This window comes from Globicephala melas, chromosome 8 (genome assembly GCF_963455315.2).
Source record: "Globicephala melas chromosome 8, mGloMel1.2, whole genome shotgun sequence".
NCBI lineage: Eukaryota > Metazoa > Chordata > Mammalia > Artiodactyla > Delphinidae > Globicephala > Globicephala melas.
Genome location: NC_083321.1, coordinates 54,849,029 through 54,872,898, shown reverse-complemented (window position 1 = coordinate 54,872,898; position 23,870 = coordinate 54,849,029). Strand labels below are relative to the sequence as shown.

The window sequence follows — 23,870 nt, the reverse complement described above, 5'->3', positions numbered from 1 at the left end:
TACTTTAGACTAGAAATCTTGTCTAATGGAAGGTTCTTGTATTCTACCTTGGGGGTTTTTGTTTTAGACATGTCACTCTCGGGGGCGGTATGGAGGATGGAGGAACTGAATGAGGGCAAGACGGGAGTTAGGGTGACCAACTAGGAGACTGATAAGTCTACAGCAAGATGAGGAAAGCCTGAACAAGGCCAGTTTTAATGTGAGAAGAGCAATTATTAGAGAGGCCTTCCCCCAAGGCAGTTTTAAGCTTAGGCATGAAAGGTACCAGGGGATAATTTCAGAAAGTAGAAGAACTTGAGTAAAGTATCTAGATGAAGAAAGAATGTTACTAGGTCAGATACTCTCTTTCCTCCTTGCCTTCCTCTTATCTGCTAGACTTAGTACTTCTGTTTTCTGTGCTGCTCCCTTGTGTTTGGAGGTCTGTGACTCCATTCCAGACCATTGAAAGACTATGTATCTTTTCTGTCCTCTTTCACTGCAGAATTAGGGTATTTGACTAATCTATTGTCTCTGAAAGACAATTACTTGATTTGATGATGTTATTTTAATGATTTGAAGTCCATAAAGAATTGGCTTTTATTTGTGTTCAAAACTGAATTTGGTATCTCCCTTCATTCTCCAGTTTACCTTATAGCAAGGAGTGTACCACCAACAATATAGACCCTTAAATCAGAAACCCAAGAAGGATCCTAAATATAACCCTCACCCTTTCCTTTCTCCATATTCCCTTCCTCACCAACTCATGTTGATTTTACCTTCTAAATACCTCTTAAGTCCATCTACCTCTCTGTTTCCATTACCTCAGTAATATAAACAACTATCATATTTTTAATTTATTATTATTATTTTTTAATTTTTTGGCTGCACCACACAGCATCAGGATCTTATTTCCCCAACCAGGGATTGAACCTGCACCCTCTGCAGTGGAAGTGCAGAGTCTTAACCGCTGGACCGCCAGGGAAGTCCCAACTATCATATTTTTAAGCTTTACTATGAAATATAACATGTAAAGAATACGTAGAAAAACCTCATATAGCCTATTGATCAACATGAACACCGTATGTGACTACCATCCAGGTCAAGAAATGGAATATAATCAGCCTCCCATAGGCCCCCTCAAAACTCCTTCTAATTATTTCTCCCCCCTTTCCCAAAGATAACCACTACTCTCCTGACTTTTGGGGTAAAAAATTTCTTTAAAAAATTTTTTTACCATTTAAACTTGTACTAAATACAGATTTATTTGGTAAAAAAAAACACACTCCTTTCCTTCCTTCCTTCCTTCCTTCCTTCCTCTTTCCCTCCCTCCCCTCTCTGTATGTATCTTTTTTTGTGGGACTTTTGCTCAAAATTCTGTGAGATTTATCTATATTATTAACTGTAGCTGTAGTTCATTCATTTTTACTACAGTATAAGACTTCGGGCTTCCCTGGTGGCACAGTGGTTGAGAGTCCGTCTGCCGATGCAGGGGACACGGGTTCGTGCCCCGGTCCGGGAAGATCCCACATGCCGTGGAGCGGCTGGGCCCATGAGCCACGGCCGCTGAGGCTGCGCGTCCGGAGCCTGTGCTCCGCAATGGGAGAGGCCACAACAGTGAGAGGCCCGCGTACCGCAAAAAAAAGAAAAAAAAAAAAAAAAGATTTCATTGTATGAGTATACCATAATTTATTTATTCATTCTATTATTGATGGACATTTAGACTGTTTCCAGGTTTTAGCTATTATAAGAAATATTGCCACAGACATTTTTATACAAGTCTCTTGGTGTGCATGGCTTGCATTTCTGTGTAGTATATACCCTGGAGTGGAATTACTGAGCCAACTGTTTTCCAAAGTGATAATACCAGTTTACACTCGTATTAGCACTGTGTGAGAGTTCCAGTTGTTCCACATACTTTCCAATAGCTGCAATTGATTTTCTTCATTTTTTTTTTTTAAATAAATTTATTTATTTATTTATTTATTTTTGACTGTGTTGGGTCTTCGTTTCTGTGCGAGGGCTCTCTCCAGTTGCAGCGAGCAGGGGCCACTCTTCATCGCGGTGCGCGGGTCTCTCACTATCGCGGCCTCTCTTGTTGCGGAGCACAGGCTCCAGACGCGCAGGCTCAGTAGTTGTGGCTCACGGGCCTAGTTGCTCCGCGGCATGTGGGATCCTCCCAGACCAGGGCTCGAACCTGTGTCCCCTGCATTGGCAGGCAGATTCTCAACCACTGTGCCACCAGGGAAGCCCGATTTTCTTCATTTTGACAATTCCTGTGGATGTGTAGTCACTGTAGCTTTAATTTGCATTTCTTAGATTACTATAAAGGGGAGCAACTTTAATACGTTTAACTGGATATTCTTTTGGGTAATACCTATGTATGTCTCTTGCCTATTTTACAAATTTTTTTTTTTTCCCTTATTGCTTTGTGGGAATTCTTTATATTCTGGGTACAAGTTCTTTGGTTATACATGTTACAAATATCGTCTCCCTTTTTAGTCCCTTAATGTTGTATTTTGATGAAAATAAGTTCTTAATGTAACCCAATTTGACAGTCTTTTGAGTTATATTTTGTGCTTTTCTTGTCTGATTGATATAAGAAGGGTTTATCTACCCTGAGCTCATTAAGACATTTTGCTACATTATTATTAGAAGCTTATTATTTGTTTTTCATACATGGAATTGATTTGTGTGTGTGATGCTTTGGTGTATGGAAGTCCAAATGTCCCAGCACCATTTACTGAAAAGAATGTCCTTTCCCCATTGTTTTGCAGTACCACCTTTCTGGTAAATTAAGTGTCTGTATATGGGTGGGTATGTTTCAGGGCTGTCTCTTCTACTGTTCCGTTTATTTATTCTTATGCCAATACCATGCTGTCTTAGCATAACATTATAATAAATCTTGACATCTGGTAGGACAACTTCTCCCACCTTCCTCTTCTTTAAGAATATATTAATTGTTCTTGGTCTTTTAATTTCTTTATAAATTTTGAGCCGGACCAGAGCTCGAACCCGTGTCCCCTGCATTGGCAGGCGGATTCTTAACCACTGCACCACCAGGAAAGTCCTTTTGTACTTCTTTTTTTTTTGTGTGTGTGTGTGTGTTTTTTTTGTGTGTGTTTTTTTTTTGTGTACTTCTTTTTGTTAGTTATTCCTAGGTAGTTAATATTTTGTTATTGTAAATGATATGTTTAAAAAATTTTATTTTCTAACAGTACAGAATGGATATTCAGAAATGCAATTGATTTTTGCTTATTAAATCCTATATCTAACAACCTTGCTAAGCTCATTTAACAATTTTAATAAATTATGTGTAGATTTTGGATTCTTTACAAATAATCATATCAGCATATAATGACTTTGATATTAATATTATGATACCAACTATCTCTTGATTAAAGTTTACATGGTATACCTATTTCTACTTTTTATTTTCATCTTTTTTATAGCATTTTATTTTATGACCCATGTAAAAAACATGTAGTTAGTTTTTTAAAAATTTCACTTGACAGTGTTTTTCAATTGGAGCATTTAGTTCATTACATTTAATGTGTTTATTGATATATGCCGGTTTAAATCTACCCTCTTATTAAATGCCTTCTATTTGTCTTACCTGCTCAGTGTTCTTTTCTTTTCTCTCATTTCTTGCCATCTTTTGCATTGACTCTTTTAAAAAAATTCTCTCCTCCACCCCTTTTTTATTAGCTTGGGAGTTATACATTCTTTTACACTTCTTTTACTGGTTATAACCTAGCTATTACATGAATTCTTGACTGATCAAAGTCAAGTGTTAAATGGTACAGTTTCTATTTTGAACAATGTGAGGACTTTAACTTCATTTATCCACCTTCCTGACTTACATGTGTGAATGAAGTTTTATGTTTTAATTCTCCATTTTTCACTCTGGAAGACATTGTTATTTTCTACAGGCAATATTCATTTAAGTTTACCTATGTATTTATCATTTACCCACATGTATTTATCATTGCTTTTCTTTCCTTCTTGTATCTGTGACTGTTTATTCATCTGGGATTATTTTCCTTTTGGCTGATGAATACCCTCTGATATTTCCATTTATTGTGACTTTACTGGTGGCACTCAGTGACAAATTCTTTGTGTTTGTATGTATGGAAAAGTTTTAAGTTTTACGTCCATTCTTTTTTTTTTTGGCCATGCTGCATGGTTTATGGGATCTTAGTTCCCCAACCAGCCACTGAACCTGGGCCACAGCAGTGAAAGTGCTGAGTTCTAACCACTGAGCTGCCAGGGAATTCCCTTTATGTTCCTTCTTTTTTTAATTTAATTTAATTTAATTTAATTTTATTTATTTTTGGCTGCTTTGGGTCTTTGTTGCTGTGCATAGGTTTTTCTCTAGTTGCGGCAAGTGGGGGCTACTCTTCGTTGCGGTGCATGGGCCTCTTATTGCGGTGGCTTCTCTTGTTGTGGAACACGGGCTCTAGGTGCTCGGGCTTCAGTAGTTGGGGCTCACAGGCTCTAGAGCACAGGCTCAGTAGTTGTGGTGCATGGGCTTAGTTGCTCCATGGCATGTGGGATCTTCCTGGACCAGGGCTTGAACCAGTGTCCCCTGCATTGGCAGGTGGATTCTTAATCACTGTGTCACCAGGGAAGCCCCTACCTCCCTTCTTGAACGATGTTTTTGCTGTGTGTAGAATTTTAGATTGGCTGTTTTTCTTTATTTGTTTGTTTTTAGTATTTTAAATATATCATTGTATTGTTTCCTTTGAGAAGTCACACACACATGTTTTTCTTTTTTGGCATCTGTAATACGATTCTAGTTTTCCTCAGCGGGAAGGTTGTTCTGTATTATCTAGCCTGCCCCTAACGTAAGTGGGAGTCTTGGCATTGCCTTTTGCTGGACTATAGCGGTATACTCTTTTTTTTTTTTCGCGTATTAAGTTTTATTTAATTTATTAAAAGAATGAATGGAAAGATGAATAATTCTTTGGAACCATTCAAATTCTTTTGCTGTTCTATAATTTTTTTAATCAAATACTCCTTTTTTTATTTTTCGCTGCTCAAAGGATTAAATTTTTTTTCAGAAATATGGAATGCTTCATGAATTTGTATGTCATCCTTGCATGGGAGCCATGCAAATTTTCTCTCTATTGTCCCAGTTTTAGTATATGTGCTGCCAAAGCAAGCACCGTAATTACTCTTAATTTGTCTCTGGCTACTTTTGCCCCTTCCAATCCAATCATTATATTGAGGCTGGTTTGGTATTTCAGAAATTTGAATCTGTTTATGTCACTCTCCTCGTTATAGTTATTCGAAGGATTTTTATTGTTCTTAGGACAAAGACTATTCATTTGTTTATTCAACAGTGAACAAATATGTATTGAATTCCTGCTACATTCTGGGCACTATCAGAGGCACTTGCCATAATTCTCAAAAAGTTGTGGCACCTGCTTGCCTCTTTAGCCGCATTTCATGGTAGTCTACATTTTAGCCACATTGCCCCCTTTTTCAGTTCTGGAAGCTGTGGTGTTCTTTCATGACTGAGAGCATTCATTTATTCTTTTCTCTCTGCCTCAAATTAAAGTCCGTGTTTGTTATATGCTTTCATAGAACTCTTTATTTTTCCTTTACAGTACAACTTTGTAATTATGTATTTGGACATTACTTGACAATTGTCTGCCTTGCCCATTAAAACTTAAAGTTCCATGAGGGCAGTGTATCCCCATGGCCAAACACAGTGGCTCCTTGTAAGTACTCAGGAAATCCTGTTGAACAGATGATGGATGAATTATTTAATTCACCGAGTGAATTAAGTAGGACACGTGGCTTTTCCTTTTCCTATACTCTTCCCTTTATTTTTATCAGAATGTACGAAGTGCTTTCTGGGCATTCTGCTTGTCACTTTAGCAGCTCACAGTTTGGTTGGGGAAACAGACACAATCACATAATACACTATGATAATTACAGTGCACTGGTGAGGGGCATGATAAAGGGTTGCACCAGGCTGCTTGGGTGGTCCAAGGGGAAGGGCACTCTTGTCCAGTTCAGGCATCAGAGACAAACTTCCTGGGGTTGCTGACACCTGAGGGGCAGGAGGGAGTGGCTGTGGGAGGCAGGGAGAGCAGTTTAGGCAGAGGAGCAATCTGAGCAGAAGTACAGAAACTTGAAGCCTCATGGCATCAAGCGTGGTGGGGAATTGTGGGAGCTGACGTACGGGACAGTCTTGGCAGGCCGTTGTGTCATGCTCAGCAGCTCAGGCTTCTTTCCATAGGAAACTGGAAGCTTTTGAAGGGTTATGAATGTTTGTGCGGAGTTTTAAATTTAACATTCTTTTAAAAACCCCAACTGTAGCATTTATTGTAACAAAGTCAAGCAGTATAGAAGTGTATAAAATAAAGAATGAGACTTGCCTCTGCAAATAAAAAAGTTAGAAAACAAAATACACTCTCCAGAGATTACTCTGGAGAGAATCACTGTAACAGATATGTATGTATTCTTAAATGCAGCATTTTAGAATCTTCCATATTCTGGGTTTGCAACATTCTTCTGCCTGGAATGCTGCTTCCCTAAAACTTCCTATTGCTCTCTGTCTCACTCAGTTAAGTGTCCGTTCAAAAGTCATATCCGTAGAGTGGACTTCCCTCACTGTCCTGTCTATAACAGCCTCTCCACAGTACTCTTTAACCTCTTACACACGTCGTTTTTCTTCAGAATGCTTACCATCTGAAATTACATATTTTCTTTTGCCAGTCTTTATTTTTAAATTTTTTATTCTTTTTGGCCGAGCCACACGGCTTGCACGATCATAGTTCCCCGACCAGGGATTGAACCTGGGGCCATGGCAGTGAAAGCACCAAGTCCTAACCACTGGACCACCAGAGGATTCCCTCTTTCGCCAGTCTTATCCACTTGAATATAAGCGCTATGAGAGCAGGGATTGCTTCTGTTTTATTCACTGTTGTATCCCCAGCAGCTAGAATGATGCTCGGCACATAGTAGGTAGTCCTTGAATGTTTGTTGAATGAGTAAATTAATTTGCATTTTAGATAGAATAAGTACTTTCATGTGATTTTTCTAAAAAGTTAACTTTTTTTTTTGTAAATTTACAAACATACACAAAAGGAGAGAAAATAATATGAGCTTTCCAGTGTTCCTCATCCAGCTTCAACAATTACCAACATTTTGCTCTTCTTGTTTGGTGCATTCCCCTACTTTTTTGGGGGTGGGGCAAATCCCAGGCAACATATCATTTTACCTATAAAGACTTAATTATCTGTGTTTAACAAATTAGGACTTTTTTTAGGACTTAAAAAAATGACACTTAACAATAATCCTTAATAGTGTATAATACCTAGTCCATGTTCAGCTTTCACTGATTGTCTTAAAGTCTTTTTACAGTTGGTTTGTTTGAGCAGGATTCACATGTTGCATTTCGTTAGTTTAGCTGTCCTTTTCAGTTTCTTTTAATCTATAGGATTCCCTCCCCCCACCACCTTTTCTTTCCCATGATATTTATTGTTTAAAAACCAGGCATTTTACCCTGTGGAATTTCCCATATTCTGGGCTTGGTGATTGCATCCTTATTTTTCACGTGTTTTTTATTTGCTCTTTATGGTACCTATCGGAGTACCATATTCATAGGGATTCAGTTCAGGTTTTATTACCCTCCACATGAAAGGACTGATGATCATAGAGGAAGGAAGGAAGGGCATTAATATTTGATTGCCTTCTGTATGCCCATTTCTGTGTGAGTTGTTTTCCTCTCAGTAGCTGTTTGAGGTTGTTATTAGCCCCATTTCACAGATGAGGCTTAGGAAATTAATTAGCCTGTTCAAGACATATAGCTATTACATAGTGAGTCCAGGCTTCACACCTCAATCTGGCCAATTTCAAAGCCCTTTCTCCTTCTGCTGCACTCCACAGCTTAAGTTCCCAAGAAAATGACTTTCCCAAGGTTGAACATATGGTAAGTGGTGTGCCAGGATTCAGGGTCTTCTGACTGCATATCTTTTGTCCCTTCTCCTGCTTCAGGCCTTCTTGTTGTGCCCAGTTACCTCCTTAGAAACTGGGGTCACATCTAGAAGGCACTTCATCTTTTGAGCATACATTTAAGTAATTTTGTCCTTGGGACAGAAATGCTTGCTTAATCTTAGCGTTGGCAAGGTACTTTTTTTTTTTTTATTTTACCTATGTTTATTGAACATCTGTCTACTTAGTGCCAGATATTGTGCTACATACTTGCGATATGGTGATGAACAAAAAGACGTGTTCCTTTCGGTCTTTGGGGAAAATTTCTCACCATAGGAATCTTGGTGCAAATTAGAGACCACCTCCCGATATTGAAGCTAAATGGGCCACGCTAACTCATGTCTTAGTCTCTCTTGCCCTGGGCCCCAGACCCAGGACCTAGACCCAGACAATGATTCACCTGCCCCAGACTTTTCTTTAAAATATTTATTTATTTATTTATTTGGCTGCGCCGGGTCTTACTTGTGGCACGCAGGATCTTTGTTGCTGCATGCAGGATTTTTAGTTGTGTCATGTGGGATCTAGTTCCCTGTCCAGGGATTGAACCTGGGCCCCCTGCATTGGGAGCACAGTCTTAACCACTGGACCACCTGGGAAATCCCATCACCTGCCCCAGACTTCTGATCAGGATCTGGTGGTCCAAAAAAACACAGGTAGAACGAAAACTTCTTTCTGGTGATAGCAGTAGTAGCTGCAGCACCCAATTTCTGGGGCTCCAAAAACAGTGGTGCTGACAGCAATGTTGAGTGCCCAGTGCTGGCAGTGTTGGTGGTCCAAGTTGCTGCAACTCATGTCTAATGTTACTGCAAAGTGGAGAAAAGTTACTTTTAATCCCAAAAGCACACATCTCCTTAGAAGTTAATGACATCAGGAAGGCATAAAATATTCCCATTCACTTTGCAGTATTTAGGTGTAACATACAGATTGAGAAAAGCTTTCTGCCCCCAAAGCATATAAAGTTAATTTTTCAGAAATAAAGCTTAAGAAATACTTGTTGACTCTGTTTTGAGATATTAGTTTCCCATGTTCCTGAGAGTAGAGCATCAATGTAACAATAGCTGCTTTTGTTTCAGGAGAATGATCCATCTGTGAGACTGAAAATTGCATCATTGTTGGGTTTACTGTCAAAGACAGCAGGATTTTCACCAGACTGCATTATGGATGATGCCATTAACATCCTGCAGAATGAAAGTAAGTTGCAATTTAAAAGCTATATAGGGAATTCCCTGGCTGTCCTGTGGTTAGGACTGAGCTGCCACTGCAGGGGGCATGGGTTTGATCCCTGGTTGGGGAACTAAGACCCCATATGCTGCAGGCCTGGCCAGAAAAAAAGAAAAAGCTGTATAATTAGATCAGAAATCTTTAGTTCCTTTTGTATACAATGTAGAACAAAATTTTGTTGTGTTGGTGGTTATTGAAAAGGAATTTGAGGGTGATTCAATAAAACCATGTACATATATTTACACTAGAGTTAAAATACAGGTTTGTCTCTTAATAGCTATCATTTATTGATCTCTACTAAGTGCCATATACTTAAGATAGTTTACATATGACATAAGATAGATACTATTGTCCCTGTTTTATAGGCTGGGAAACTGAAGCTCAGAGAAGTTAACTAACTTGTTCAAGGTTACATAGTATGTGACAGAGTTGATGTTTTTTTGACTGTGCCTACTAACTCAGAAACTGCCCTGGTGCTGCCCTGGTCATGGGGTCCCCCACAGTTTACTTCCTATAAAGGCAACATCTCCCAAGTCTCATATGTTGTTGCCTTTTCTGTTTGTTCCTTGTTGATGCCCACTAAAATTATTCTCAGTGTTTAGGTGAAAAGGAAAACTATTTTACCTTAAAATTTTTTTTCTTTGATTATCTAGTTTTATTTATGTATAAGATTTTCTTATAGGGTTAGTGCCTCATTGCCTTGATATTTATTCTAAAATTAAATAAAATGAAATCCTTTGTGGCTGTTCCTGAAAGTACTATAGTTTTGTTTGAATTGTTTGTAGTTTCAAAAAATAGTTTTATTTCATTTTAGGGTATACATATTTAAACAAATATGATTATTTAAATATTGGACAACATTTAGTCTATCAACTTGAGGTTATGAGAGTAATAAAGGTCCAGTGAACTCAAGAGACAATCTAAATTCACTTACTGTACAACTGTTTAATGATAACAAATATCTTTTATAAGTGGCCCATGGGTTGAAGTTGAGAATTTTTTATTTTGTTAGAAGGAACTTTAAATTTTACCTGTATTGAATTTTGACCCAAGACTTTCAATTCACAGGAAACAATCAAAATATATTAAAAAATTTTTTTTGGCATTTATTGAAATGCCAATGTAATGACATTAGGGAGAAATTTAAAAAGTATTCCTACTACTACCATAAAACAATTTGATGGGGGCGGAGTCAAGATGGCAGAGTAGGAGGACGCTGAGTTCGCATCTCTGCACAGCTAGGGCACCTACCAGGCACTGGTGGGGGACCACAGACATTGAAGGGGATGGTAGGAACCACTGAGTGACTGGGTAGGGGGAGTGTGACATGTCGGGGAGTGAGGGGGAAGGAGAAGTGGAGGTGGGATGGGACTGGCGCCCCTGAGGGGCGGCTGGGGGAGGGGAGGGGTTCCCAGACCAGGTGGGGCCCACCCATGGTTAGCGGATCAACAGGGACAGGGGAGACCCTCGGGAGAGGGGAGGAATGGAAGGGAGCACAGCCAGCATTTCCCTGCCCACTTGGGCCCGTGGGGAGCCTGCTGAGGTCCTGGGCCTAATCCTCTGCCCTCGGAGGTCCAGCAGTGCTGAGCCTAAGCTCCGTCCACACACCCCCACCCAGGGCCTTACCTCTGAACTCCAAACTCTGCACACCAAGGCCCCCCTCAGGCCGTGCTGCCTTTCCCCACAGGTGCTACGCCTAGGTTCCCCCACACTAAACCCCACCCCCGCCTAAGTTCTGCCCCTGCCTAAGCTCTGCCCCCACAGCCAAGGGTCTTTTTTAATTTTTTAAATTTTTTTAGGTTGTGTTTCTGTTTTACCTTGTTGTTGTTGATTCATTTATATTTTGATTTTTCTAATTTTATTTTATTCTTTATAGTTTGTTATTCAGCTCCTTTTGGCTTGTTCCCTTTTTTTTTTTCTGTTGTGGTTCTGTTTTACCTTGTAGTTGTTTCACTTATATTTTTATTTTTCCTAATATATTTTTTGTTTTTTCTTATTTTATTTTATTTTTTATTTCTGTTATTGTACTGCTCCTTTTTTTTTTTTTGCAGTACGCGGGCCTCTCACTGTTGTGGCCTCTCCCGTTGCGGAGCACAGGCTCTGGACGCGCAGGCTCAGCGGCCATGGCTCACGGGCCTAGCCGCTCCGTGGCATGTGGGATCTTCCCAGACTGGGGCACAAACCTGTGTCCCCTGCATTGGCAGGTGGACTCTCAACCACTGTGCCACCAGGGAAGCCCCTGTACTGCTCCTTAGTGTGTGTGTGTGTGTGTGTGTGTGTGTGTGTGTGTGTGTGTGTGTGTTTCTATTGCTATGCTGCGTGGCTTGCAGGATCTTGGTTCCCAGACCGGGGGTTGAGGCTGAGCTCCTTGGTGGGAGTGCCGAGTCCAAACTGCTAGACTGGGCTTCCCTGGTGGCGCAGTGGTTGGGAGTCTGCCTGCCGATGCAGGGGACACGGGTTCGTGCCCTGGTCTGGGAAGATCCCACATGCCGCAGAGCGGCTGGGCCTGTGAGCCATGGCCGCTGAGCCTGCACGTCCGGAGCCTGTGCTCTGCAGCTGGAGAGGCCACAACAGTGAGAGGCCCGTGTAAAAAAAAAAAAAACAAAAAAAACAAACTGCTAGACTAACAGAGTACCTCAGACCCCAGGGAATATTAATTGGAGTGAGGTCTCCCAGAGGTCCTTATCTCAGCACCAAGATCCTGCTCTACCCAACTGCCTGCAAACTCCAGTGCTGGACGCCTTAGGCCAAACAACCATTAAGGCAGGAATACAGCCCCATACATCAGAAAAAATGAGACGACAGAAAAATATGTTACAGACGAAGGAGCAAGGTAAAAACCTACAAAATCAAATAAATGAAGCGTTAATAGGCAACCTACCTGAAAAAGAATTCAGAGTAATGATAGTGAAGGTCCAAAATCTCGGAAATAGAATGGAGGCACGGATTGAGAAAATACAAGAAATGTTTAACAAAGACCTAGAAGGACTAAAGAACAAACAAACAGTGATGAACAACACAATAACTGAGATGAAAAATGCACTAGAAGGAATCAATAGTAGAATAACTGAGGCAGAACATTAAGTAAGTGAGCTGGAAGATTGAATGGTGGGAATAACTGCAGAGGAGCAGAATAGAGAATAGAGTCAGCTGGTAGGCTCCACTCTAAGATGATCCTTTATGTCTTTGGAGGACTGTTAAATATTAGTGTTTTTTGCTGTTTTTCTGTGGCACCCATCAGCTTTTGACTCTCCTGCTAGGAAGACAGAGAAATGCCTGGCTGCTATGTTTTTTTTTAGCCAAAGCAACTGAAGGGAGCTAGGGAGAAGGAGGGAGTCTCATTTTCAATATGTTGATTATCTCTTAATCTTCTCTTCTTCATTATATTTCCTCCCTGTCCTCACCTAGTATTCCCCAAATTAGATCCTTTCTGTCCTAATTTTTATAGAGAACAAACCTCCTATTTCAGTGGTCATTTGGTTATATAGGATAGGGAAGGAGGCAGGGGTCCAACTACTTCTTACAGACGCTTCAAACAAATCCCTGCCTCATCCCTGTTTTGGGGTGTGTTTTGGTTGTCTTTTTATTTATTTATTTTTTTGTGGTACGTGGGCCTCTCACTGTTGTGGCCTCTCCTGTTGCGGAGCACAGGCTCTGGGCGCACAGGCCCAGCGGCCATGGCTCACGGGCCCAGCCACTCCGCGGCACGTGGGACCCTCCCGGACCGGGACACGAACGGGGCAGTTCCCTGCATCGGCAGGCAGACTGTCAACCACTGTGCCACCAGGGAAGCCCTGGTTGTCTTTTTTAAAATCTACAATTCCTGAATCTTTCTGGGCGTATGGCTAGAATTTATTTGCTCTGTCACGACACCCTCCTCAGTAGGCATTTAGTATTAGATTTCTCAGTTTTGCCATAGACTATTTTTTTTGATTTTATTTATTTATTTATTGGCATACTAAGTATTTTTTTAACATCTTTGTTGGAATATAATTGCTTTACAATGGTGTGTTAGTTTCTGCTTTATAACGAAGTGAATAAGCTATATATATATATATATATATATATATATATATATATATATATATATATATATATGTATCCCCATATCTCCTCCCTCTTGTGTCTCCCTCCCACCCTCCGTATCCCACCCCTCTAGGTGGTCACAAAGCACCGAGCTGCCATAGACTTTTTAACTGCTTTCCATCTCTGAAAAATTTGTTGACTTTTCTCATCTGCTTACCTTTCTTCTCCTGTTTTCTTTGTCCTTGTAAGTTCATACCTTTTAAATTTCTTTACGCTTATATGTTAATGAGGTTTTAGGAAAGAATTAGTGATAAACAGATGTGTTCAGTCTATTGTGTTTTACTGGAAGTCTTAGTAAGAGATGATTTAACCAGTGTTTTCTGAGCTTTGGTCATTTATATATCATACCATTTTTGACATATTTGTTTCACATCTATATTATGGTTTACTTAATGTTTTAAGTGGACAATTATTTTTTAGTTAAATAAAATTAATTTAAAGAGACTGTATTAGTAAAGGTAAAAGAAAATTAATGTCATCAACATAATAACTGCAATTTTTATTTTGTTCATTAAAATATGTACAAGCATACCTCTGAGATATTGCAAGTTCTGTTCCAGACCACCACAGTAAAATGAATATCACACTAAAGCAAGTCACACAAGTTTTTTGATTTCCCAGTGCAGATAAAAGTAATGTCTACACTATACTGTAGTCGATTAAGTGTGCAATAGCATTATGTCTAAAAAGAATGTACTACCTTAATACTGTATTGCTAAAAAATGTTAACCGTAATCTGAGCCTTTAGTGAGTCATTATCTTTTTGCAATAGTAATATCAAAGATCATTGATCACAAATCACCATAACAAATATAATAATGAAAGTTTGAAATATTTCAAGAATTACCAAAAGGTGACAGAGACATGAAGTGAGCAGTGCTGTTGAAAATGGCACTGATAGACTTGTTTGTTGCAGGGTTGAGACAAACCTTCAACTTGTAAAAAATGTAGTACAGTATCTGCAGAGTGCAATAAAGTGAAGCATAGTGAAACAAGGTATGCCTGTACAAGGTTATTAATATAAAAATGATTTTCCTAATGCCACCTAAATCCTCTTGTATACCACTAACACTACCATACCATAAGAGCCGTATTTTGGAACAAAGAAGAGAATTTAGACAAAGAAGAGAATCTGGCTAAGGTGATTGATAGTGATTCACTTAGAATTGGCTGTTTGCCCATTTATTAAGCATCTGTTGGGCATATAATGAGTCGTGCTAGATTCTGAGAATACAAAGGTGAATAAAACACAGTCCTTGCCCTTAAGGATCTTTCAGTCTCCTGGTTTTGTCTGATATACAAATAAATAAGTATTGTAAAGTGTTACAGCTGATTCAGTGGAAGCATGAGGAAGAAATGGTTAATTTTTTTAGGGGAAGAAGGAAAAGTACCATACAGGAGGTGACACTTCAGGATTAGTAGGTGCTCCCTGGGGAGTAGGGTTGAAAATGGAGTTGGATGTAGATGAAGGCATTCTAGGTAGGGAAGTTGGCCTGAGCAAATTATAAGTAATTGGGGAAAAGGGTACTAGAGGAGACCTTAAATAGATGAGGCTAGAAAAGTAGGGAGGGCTAGACATCATGGCGGGACTGGTATGTATGTATGTATGTATATATGTATGTATGTATGCATGCCCTACTAAGGAATTTAGACTTTATCTTGGAGGCAATGAAAAGCCCTTGAATTAGTCAAGCACTAAACATTTTTGGAGCACTATGTGCCATCCTGTGGAGGACTCAAATTTTTAGACATGATCCCTTTAGGAATTTAGTTGAAGGGAATTAGGGATCAAACAGTAGAACCCAGCTGACAAAAATCTACATTCTTTACCCAAGTAAATTTAGTTTCTATAGTGATCTCCTTTTGAAATTCTAAAACCCAACTTTCCATCTTCCTTTCTAGAGTCTCATCAAGTCCTAGCTCAGCTGTTGGACACTTTGCTTGCAATTGGCACTAAACTCCCAGACAATCAAGCTATCCAGATGCGATTAGTTGATGTAGCTTGCAAGGTAAGAATATAATTGTTAGACATAGGGTTGCATCTTTCTTGAACAGTTTTGCATTATCTGGAGAGGTGATATGAGCTGTAAGATCTGCTTACCTCCATCCTAAATCTATAACTGAGAATTGCCAAGGACTCTTAATGGTTTTAAGAGCTGCCTCATTATTTTGTTTCTTGATGTTGGATTAGGAATAAAGTTGAGTAACTTGTTATAAAATGAGCTTCCTCATCCTCCCAAAAGAAATGAAAATAATCATAGGAACTACCATGTATCCTGTACCTAATACATGCACTCTGCTTATTACAGTACTGTGTACCCAGTTTTTCATTTGTTCCTCATAGTCCTTTAGGGAAGTGCTATTATTACCTCTTTTACTAAGGTGGGAATTGAGGTTGGAGAAGTTTAGTTTCCCCAAGTTTTCGCAGTTAGGAAGTTGCAGAACCAGGGCATAAACTCCTTTTTCTGATTCCAAAGTCCATATTCTTTTTATGATACTTTGTTGCCTCAATAAACAGACCAACTAGACACAAGTGTTTCGGAAATTTTTTTTGTTTCTCTGATTATAAAAAATTGTATGTACATTAGTTGTGCCTTTTTTTTTTTTTTTTTTGCGGTACGCGGGCCTCTCACTGTTGTGGCCCCTCCCGTTGCGGAGCACAGGCTCCGGATGCGCAAGCTTAGTGGCCATGGCTCACGGGCCTAGCCGCTTCGCGGCATGTGGGATCTTCCCAGACCGGGGCACGAACCCGCATCCCCTGCATCGGCAGGCGGACACTCACCCACTGCGCCACCAGGGAAGCCCAGTTGTGCCTTTGGACTTAATTTGGAGCTTTTTATTAGCTGTCTTTTGTGCATAACACCAGTTCCTAAACTTTGTAGAATTGACTACTTTTTTCTTGTTGTTGCTAACATCTTTATTGGAGTATAATTGCTTTACATTGTTGTGTTAGTTTCTGCTGTATAACAAAGTGAATCAGCTATACGCATACATATATCCTCATATATCCTCATATCCCCTCCCTCTTGCGTCTCCCTCCCACCCTCCCTATCCCACCCCTCTAGGTGGTCACAGAGCACCGAGCTGCTCTCCTTGTGCTATGTGGCTCCCACTAGCTATCTGTTTTACATTTGGTAGTGTATATATGTCCATGCCACTCTCTCACTTCATCCCAGCTTACCCTTCCCTCTCCCCTTGTCCTCAAGTCCATTCTTTGTAGATTTTTTTGATGATGTCCATTCTGACTGGTGTGAGATGATACCTCATTGTAGTTTTGATTTGCATTTCTCTAATGATTAATGATGTTGAGCATCCTTTCATTTGTTTGTTGGCACTCTGTGTATCTTCTTTGGAGAAATGTCTGTTTAGGTCTTCTGCCCATTTTTGGATTGGGTTGTTTGTTTTTTTGATATTGAGCTGTATGAGTGCTTGTATATTTTGGAGAGTAATCCTTTGTCAGTTGCTTCGTTTGCAAATATTTTCTCCCATTCTGAGGGTTGTCTTTTGGTCTTGTTTATGGTTTCCTTTGCTGTGCAAAAGCTTTAAAGTTTCATTAGGTCCCAGTTGTTTATTTTTGTTTTTATTTCCATTTCTCTAGGAGGTGGGTCAAAAAGGATCTTGCTGTGATTTCTGTCAGAGTGTTCTGACAATTGTCTTTAGTTTTAATCTTTTTGGTAAATTTATTTTGAGAATATAAGGAGACATATGTTTGAATTGTGGAAGGGTTACATTCATGGAATTAGAAAGCCATTTCTGAACCCCAGGAAAGAGTATTTCATTTATCTTAATAAACAATGACAACAATAAACAAACCCAGAACACTTTGAGAAGTACAGTATTAAAAGGTTAAGTGGAAAAAACTAGGAATTATGTGTTTGAGAGAGTAAGTGTATCTCCCATGTGAGAGTATATATATACCTGGGAGGTTTTGCTTGTGAGAGAGGTGTTGTACTCAGTGGATTGTTCTGCTAGAAGTAACAGTTTCTTAAATTTGTTTTGAATAAACCTTTTATTATAAAAATTTATTCTCATGGAACTTTGGAAAGATACTAAAAAGTATAAAGAAAGAACTACACTCAACCATTATAAAGGCAACCATTATTATTGGTCTTTTGATGTATGCTTTCTGAATTTTTTTTCTGTATACAGATTGATTGCTTTTTTTTTTCTTTTTTTGTGGTACGGGAGCCCCTCACTGTTGTGGCCTCTCCTGTCGCGGAGTGCAGGCTCCGCGGCCATGGCTCACGGGCCCAGCCGCTTCGCGGCATGTGCGATCCTCCCGGACCAGGGCACGAACCCGTGTCTCCTGCATTGGCAGGCAGACTGTCAACCACTGCGCCACCAGGGAAGCCCGATTGCTTTTCTTTTTACACATGTAGCTGTAATCATATTCTATGTTCAATTTTGCTTTTTCACTAACGTAACAAAAGTATTTTCCTTATATTGTGAATGTTTTATAAATATTTTTAATAGTTGCATGATATTTTGTCCAGTAATTAAACCATAGTTTGTCCTAACTATTCTCCTATTATTGGACATTTATATTGTAGCCATTTTTTAAAATTGTAAATAATAGTACAGTGAATGTGATTAGTCTAAAGTATTTTCTGTATTTAGGGTTATTTCCTAAACATAGATTGTTACAGTAGAATTACTAGATGAAAGCATTTAGAGTTTTTTGTAAGGCTTTTGATACTTTTGCCAAATTGTTTTCCGAAGTATTCCAGTTTATATGCCCATCAACAGTATATGAGAGTGCCTAATTTCACCTGTTTTTCTAACATTGGATATTAAACAAGAGATTAAGATTTAAACAAGAGATAAACCTGTTAATTTGGTAGGAGGAAAATGGAGTTTCATTTTTTTTAATTTCCTTTTTAAAAAATTACTAGTGAGACCTCATATTTGTTCTTCATTTGCCTCTCTTGAGAATGAGCTTTTCATGTTTTCCAGATTCTCATATGGAGTTTTTGTGCATTTCTTCACCATTTGTAATAGGGTAAAAATTTGAACTACCTGGAAATGGCATATCTGTCACAAGTTTTTGCAAATTCGCATAAATAAAGACTATGATTCATAGCTACAGTTACTGTTTCTATTGCCTAGTGCTATTTTGTCTGTGATTTTTGCCATACAGTGTGCCATACAGATATGATTCACATACAATAACGTTCACTCTTTTGATAGAAATAATGCAAAGTATATTTTTCAACTACAATGGAATGAAATTGGATGAGTAACAGAAAAAAATTAGGAAAAGCACAAATACGTGGAAATTAAACAACATACTCCTATTTAACCAATGGGTCAAAGAAGAAATCAGTAGGGAAATTAGAAAATACTTTGAGATGAGTGAAAATGAAGACACAACATACCAAAACTGGGCTGCATCTAATGCAATGCTGAGAGGGAAATTTATAGCAAGTAGTGTCTATAGTAAAAAAGAAGAAAGCCCTCATACCAGTACCCTAACCTTCCACCTTAAGACGCTGTATAAAGAAGAGCACACTAAATATAAGGCATGCAGAAGGAAGGAAATACGAAAAACTAGAGGAGAAATTAATGAAATCAAGAGTAGAAAAACATTAGAGAAAAATCAGAGAACCAAAAGCTTGTTATTTGAAAATCAACAAAATTGATAAACCTTTAGTTTTGGAAAGGAGGAAAAGAAGGCTCAAATTATTAGAATCAGAAGTGAAAAGAGGCTGTTTCCGCTGACCTGACAGAAAAGAAAAGGAGCGTGGGGCTCGGTAGTTGTGGCACACGGGCTTAGTTGCCTGACGGCGTGTGGGATCTTAGTTCCCCGACCAGGGATTGAACCACGTCCCCTGCATTGGAAGGCGGATTCTTAACCCCTGGACCAGCAGGGAAGTCCTTTATCCTTATTATTTTTTTGAAGTTCATATTGTTCCTTTATATATTTTTAAAATGTAAGATGTGAATCTGCCATATTTTTTGTTTCACAGTAGGAACAAAGTCATGCTTTTGGGTACTCTTAACGTTTCAAAATTCATCTCATTTTATCCTGTTAGTAATCCTTTGAGGTACATTGTACAGCTAGTCTTCATTTGAGAGATGATGAGATTTAGATTTGGCCAGGAAATTACTCAGTCTTTTCTTGTATAGGATTCACACAACTGAAATTAGAGGTCTTCTGCTTTCTTTCCTATCTGTGAAGATTTTTCTAGAAAAATAAATATCTTGTCATTTTTGCTTATATGGCTTCCTTAGAGCCTAGTTTAATTCTTTGTTTTTCTGTTTCCATCTCACCTTCTCTTCCATTCTGTTTCTTTTCTGTTCCTTTAATTCTGTGGCAAAAGTATCAAAACATCAAGCTCTTAAGGCAAAAGATAGAAACATACAGCATTTTAACATTTATCAAATTTGATAACATTTAACAAAAGATAGAAACATACAGCATTTTAACATTTATCAAATTTGATAAACAGATATTATGTGTTGTTTGTTAGGAGAGGTTGTCTGTTAGAATCATTTCCATTGCTAAGTACACTGAATTTTTTTTTTTTTTTATTGTACACTGAATTTTTATCTGTGCTTAAAAACAATCCATATTGATGGGAATCCATATTGATGGGAATTGGCGGTCCAGTGGTTAGGACTTAGTGCTGTCAGTGACGTGGCCGGGGTTCAATCTCTGGTCGGGGCCCTAAAATCCCACAAGCCGTGCAGTGTGCTGCCTCCCTCCCCCTCCCAAAAAAGAAAAAAATATCCATATTGAAACTGAGTGAGTCAGTAAGGTATTCTTGTCTTATTTAACCTCAGTCTTAGATTTTCTTGATATACTTAATCATTGATTTTTTTTCCTGTAGCAATAGTTTTAAACTGATTGGTTTAGCTTATTTTATTTTTGACGTGGATTGCTCTTATTATCAGGGATGTGGATTGCTTACTCACTCCATTAATAGAGAAATGATGGCACTTTAATGGCCTGGGTATAACACCAAAATAGCATCATCTGCAGAGCAGACACTAGGCAGCTATTAGTGATGATAGCCGTGATGTAAGTAGTGACATGTGGGGGAAGGACATCATAAAACTGTAATTGCTGCCCTGAGGGTGTGATTTAGACTTATGATCTCTTTTGGGCTAACATTCAGTGTGCAGTAATAGGCTGGTTATGAATCCGTGTTGCCTTGGTTACCTTAATAGGAACTAGAATGTTTTAATTTGTTTGAAAATCAAATAAAGTATTTGTAACAATTGCACTAGTCTTCCAGGGGCTGGTGGTTCAGTTAACAGTTTAGTTATGACAAATGATGCTTCCATACTAAATAAAAATAGTTTAAAAAAAAAGAACAACTTTGCTGTATTAACTCTGACAGAGAGTCATTGTCAGCTTCATATCTGGAAATTTCTCTTAACTTCTCAGTTTCAGTGTGTTATTTTGTTGGATAATTTTGAGCCCTTACTATACATGACATTGTGATCACTTAAAAGTATATGTTTCACATTTCTGTAGCTTAAATAACTTGGAGGCATGAACTAACTCTGATCTAAAATGCTTGATTGAGACATTTTTATAAGGAGACAATACCTCTCTGAGAGCCCCACCCTCTGCACCTGAGCTTTCTCTCCAGGTTTCCTTTGTTCTCTCCTCTAAGTAAACCTACCTGCCTAGTCTAACTTCACACAGAACATAGCTTCACACAGAAAGTTCAGGTCCATTTAGTTCAGGAATTTCCCCTTGGAGCATTCTGATGTGAACCATTAACAGGTGCTTAGTACCTTTCCTGACAGACTGCCCTCTTATTAAACAGCTATCACTGGAAAGTTTATGCTTGTGTGTTCCAGATCAGCAGGGCTGTTTCATCCAGCTGGCCCACTTTTACCTCTGACCCTTCTCTGTTTTCTCTTTTTTGCCACTGCCTGTCCTTCTTTTCCCCACCTGTTTCCCTTCTCTTCTTAAGCAGGTTGTTTCTTAAAAAGTACACGCCAGGGCTTTCCTGGTGGCACAGTGGTTGAGAGTCCACCTGCCGATGCAGGGGACGCGGGTTCGTGCCCTGGTCCAGGAAGATCCCACATGCCGCGGAGCGGCTGGGTCCGTGAGCCTGTGCATCCGGAGCCTGTGTTCTGCAACGGGAGAGGCCACAACAGTGGGAGGCCCACGTACCGCAAAAAAAAAAAAAAAAAAGTACATGCCAAAAGGGTAAGCTGTGACAAAGTGAGAGAGTGGCATGGACATATATACACTACCAAACGTAAAATAGATATATTGGGAAGCAGCCGCATAGCACAGGGAGATCAGCTCGGTGCTTTTTGACCACCTAGAGGGGTGGGATAGGGAGGGTGGGAGGGAGGGAGACACAAGAGGGAAGAGATATGGGAACATATGTATATGTATAACTGATTCACTTTGTTATAAAGCAGAAACTAACACACCATTGTAAAGCAATTATACTCCAATAAAGATGTAAAAAAAAAAGTACATGCCAAGTGCCAGGCACTATGCTAGGCATTTGTACTTACTGAATGTCTATTATATCTGGGACACTATTAGCTGATTTTACATACAATAATTATTAAATGAATTCATTTTAATCCACTCACCATAAAACTTCATGGTAGGGGATATTATTCCTATTATTACAAAGTAAGGATTTCTAAAAACTTAAGGGGCTTAGTGAAGACCACATAGATACTAAGTGGCAGCTCCAACAATCAGACCTAGGTCTGGATCCAGTCTGTGTTCATTCCACTGTGTTTCTTTGCCTCTCAAACAAGAGGGGAAACAAGTTATGAAATCCACTTTCTTTGCAAAGCCTCCTACACCTCCTCCAGGCATTCTTTGCACCTGTGTGGGTATGCGTCTGCTATACCTACCCCCTTTTTATGGTCTTAAAGTACACTTATTCTTATGGATAATATAATATTTTTCAAATGTTTATGAAACAGTATGGTTAGTTTATTCTTTTTTGTGTATATTTAAACTTTCTTTTTTTTTGCGGTACGTGGGCCTCTCACTGTGGTGGCCTCTCCCGTTGCGGAGCACAGGCTCGGGACGCGCAGGCTCAGCGGCCATGGCTCATGGGCCCAGCCGCTCCGTGGCACATGGGATCCTCCCGGACCGGGGCACAAACCTGCGTCCCCTGCATCAGCAGGCGGACTCTCAACCACTGCGCCACCAGGGAAGCCCTAAACTTTCATTTTTCAAAACAGTCTCTAACTTGGGAATTCTCTGGTGGTCCAGTGGTTAGGACTTGGTGCTTTCAGTGCCGAGGGCCCGGATTCAATCCCTGGTCAGGGAACTAAGATCCCCCAAGCCATGTGGTGTGGCCTTAAAAAAAAAACAAAAACAAACTCTCAAACTTGAAGAAAAATTGCAAGCACAGTAATAAAGAACTTTCTTTTCTTGTGAACCATTTTAGAGTAAGTTGCTAACATGGTGCCCCATTACTCTTCAATACTTCAGTTTGTGTTTCCTATAAACAAAGATACTCTCCTTCATAACCTCAATATGACCATCAAAATCAGGACACTAACATCAATATATTACCATTTAATCCTCAAACCTCATTCAAATTTCAGTATTTATTCCAATGTCCTTTATAGGAAAAGAATCCAGTTCAGAATCACATCTTGCATTGATTGTCAACATATCTCATCAGTCATTTTCTTTTTTTAAAAAAATTAATTAATTAATTGATTTTTTTTTTGGCGGCGTTCGGTCTTTTATTCCCCAATACTGTATATTTATTTATCCATAAATTGTATATATTTATTTATTTTAAAATTTTATCTTATTTTTGGTTGCATTGGGTCTTTTTTTTAACATCTTTATTGGAGTATAATTGCTTCACAATGGTGTGTTAGTTTCTGCTTTATAACAAAGTGAATCCGCTGTACATATACATGCATCCCCATATATTCCTCCCTCTTGCGTCTCCCTCCCACTCCCCCATCCCACCCCCCCATCCCACCCCTCTAGGTGATCACAGAGCACCGAGCTGATCTCCCTGTGCTATGCAGCTGCTTCCCACTAGCTATCTATTTTACGTTTGGCAGTGTATATATGTCCATGCCACTCTCGCTTTGTCACAGCTTACCCTTCCCCCTCCCCATATCCTCAAGTCCATTCTCTAGTAGGTCTGTGTCTTTATTCCTGTCTTACCGCTAGGCTCTTCATGACATTTTTTTTTCTTAAATTCCATATGTATGTATTAGCATACGGTATTTGTCTTTCTCTTTCTGACTTAACTTCACTCTGTATGACAGACTCTAGGTCCATCCACCTCATTACAAATAGCTCAATTTCGTTTCTTTTTATGGCTGAGTAATATTCCATTGTATATATGTGCCACATCTTCTTTCTCCATTCATCTGATGATGGACACTTAGGTTATTTCCATCTCCTGGCCATTGTAAATAGAGCTGCAATGAACATTTGGTACATGACTCTTTTTGAATTATGGTTTTCTCAGGGTATATGCCCAGTAGTGGGATTGCTGGGTTGTATGGTAGTTCTATTTGTAGTTTTTTAAGGAACCTCCATACTGTTCTCCATAGTGGCTGTACCAATTCACATTCCCACCAGCAGTGCAAGAGTGTTCCCTTGTCTCCAC

General features: G+C 39.2%; 1 protein-coding gene and 1 non-coding gene across 3 annotated transcripts in view; one reads left to right on the top strand and one right to left on the bottom strand.

Annotated features, from left to right (window-relative positions):
* INTS4 (integrator complex subunit 4) overlaps positions 1-23,870 on the top strand; it is a 134,463-nt gene that overhangs the window by 9,967 nt on the left and 100,626 nt on the right. Inside the window, exons 3-4 of one of the 2 annotated variants that reach the window (XM_030835971.3) lie at positions 9,057-9,174; positions 15,193-15,299. In XM_030835971.3, coding sequence (XP_030691831.1) covers positions 9,057-9,174; positions 15,193-15,299 — 225 coding nt within the window. The remainder of the gene's footprint in view (positions 1-9,056; positions 9,175-15,192; positions 15,300-23,870) is intronic. The other variant, XM_060303761.2, reaches the window with a different exon arrangement.
* Positions 5,038-5,144, bottom strand: LOC115841859 (U6 spliceosomal RNA). The gene has a single exon (XR_004035007.1). It is a non-coding gene; the product is annotated as a U6 spliceosomal RNA (small nuclear RNA).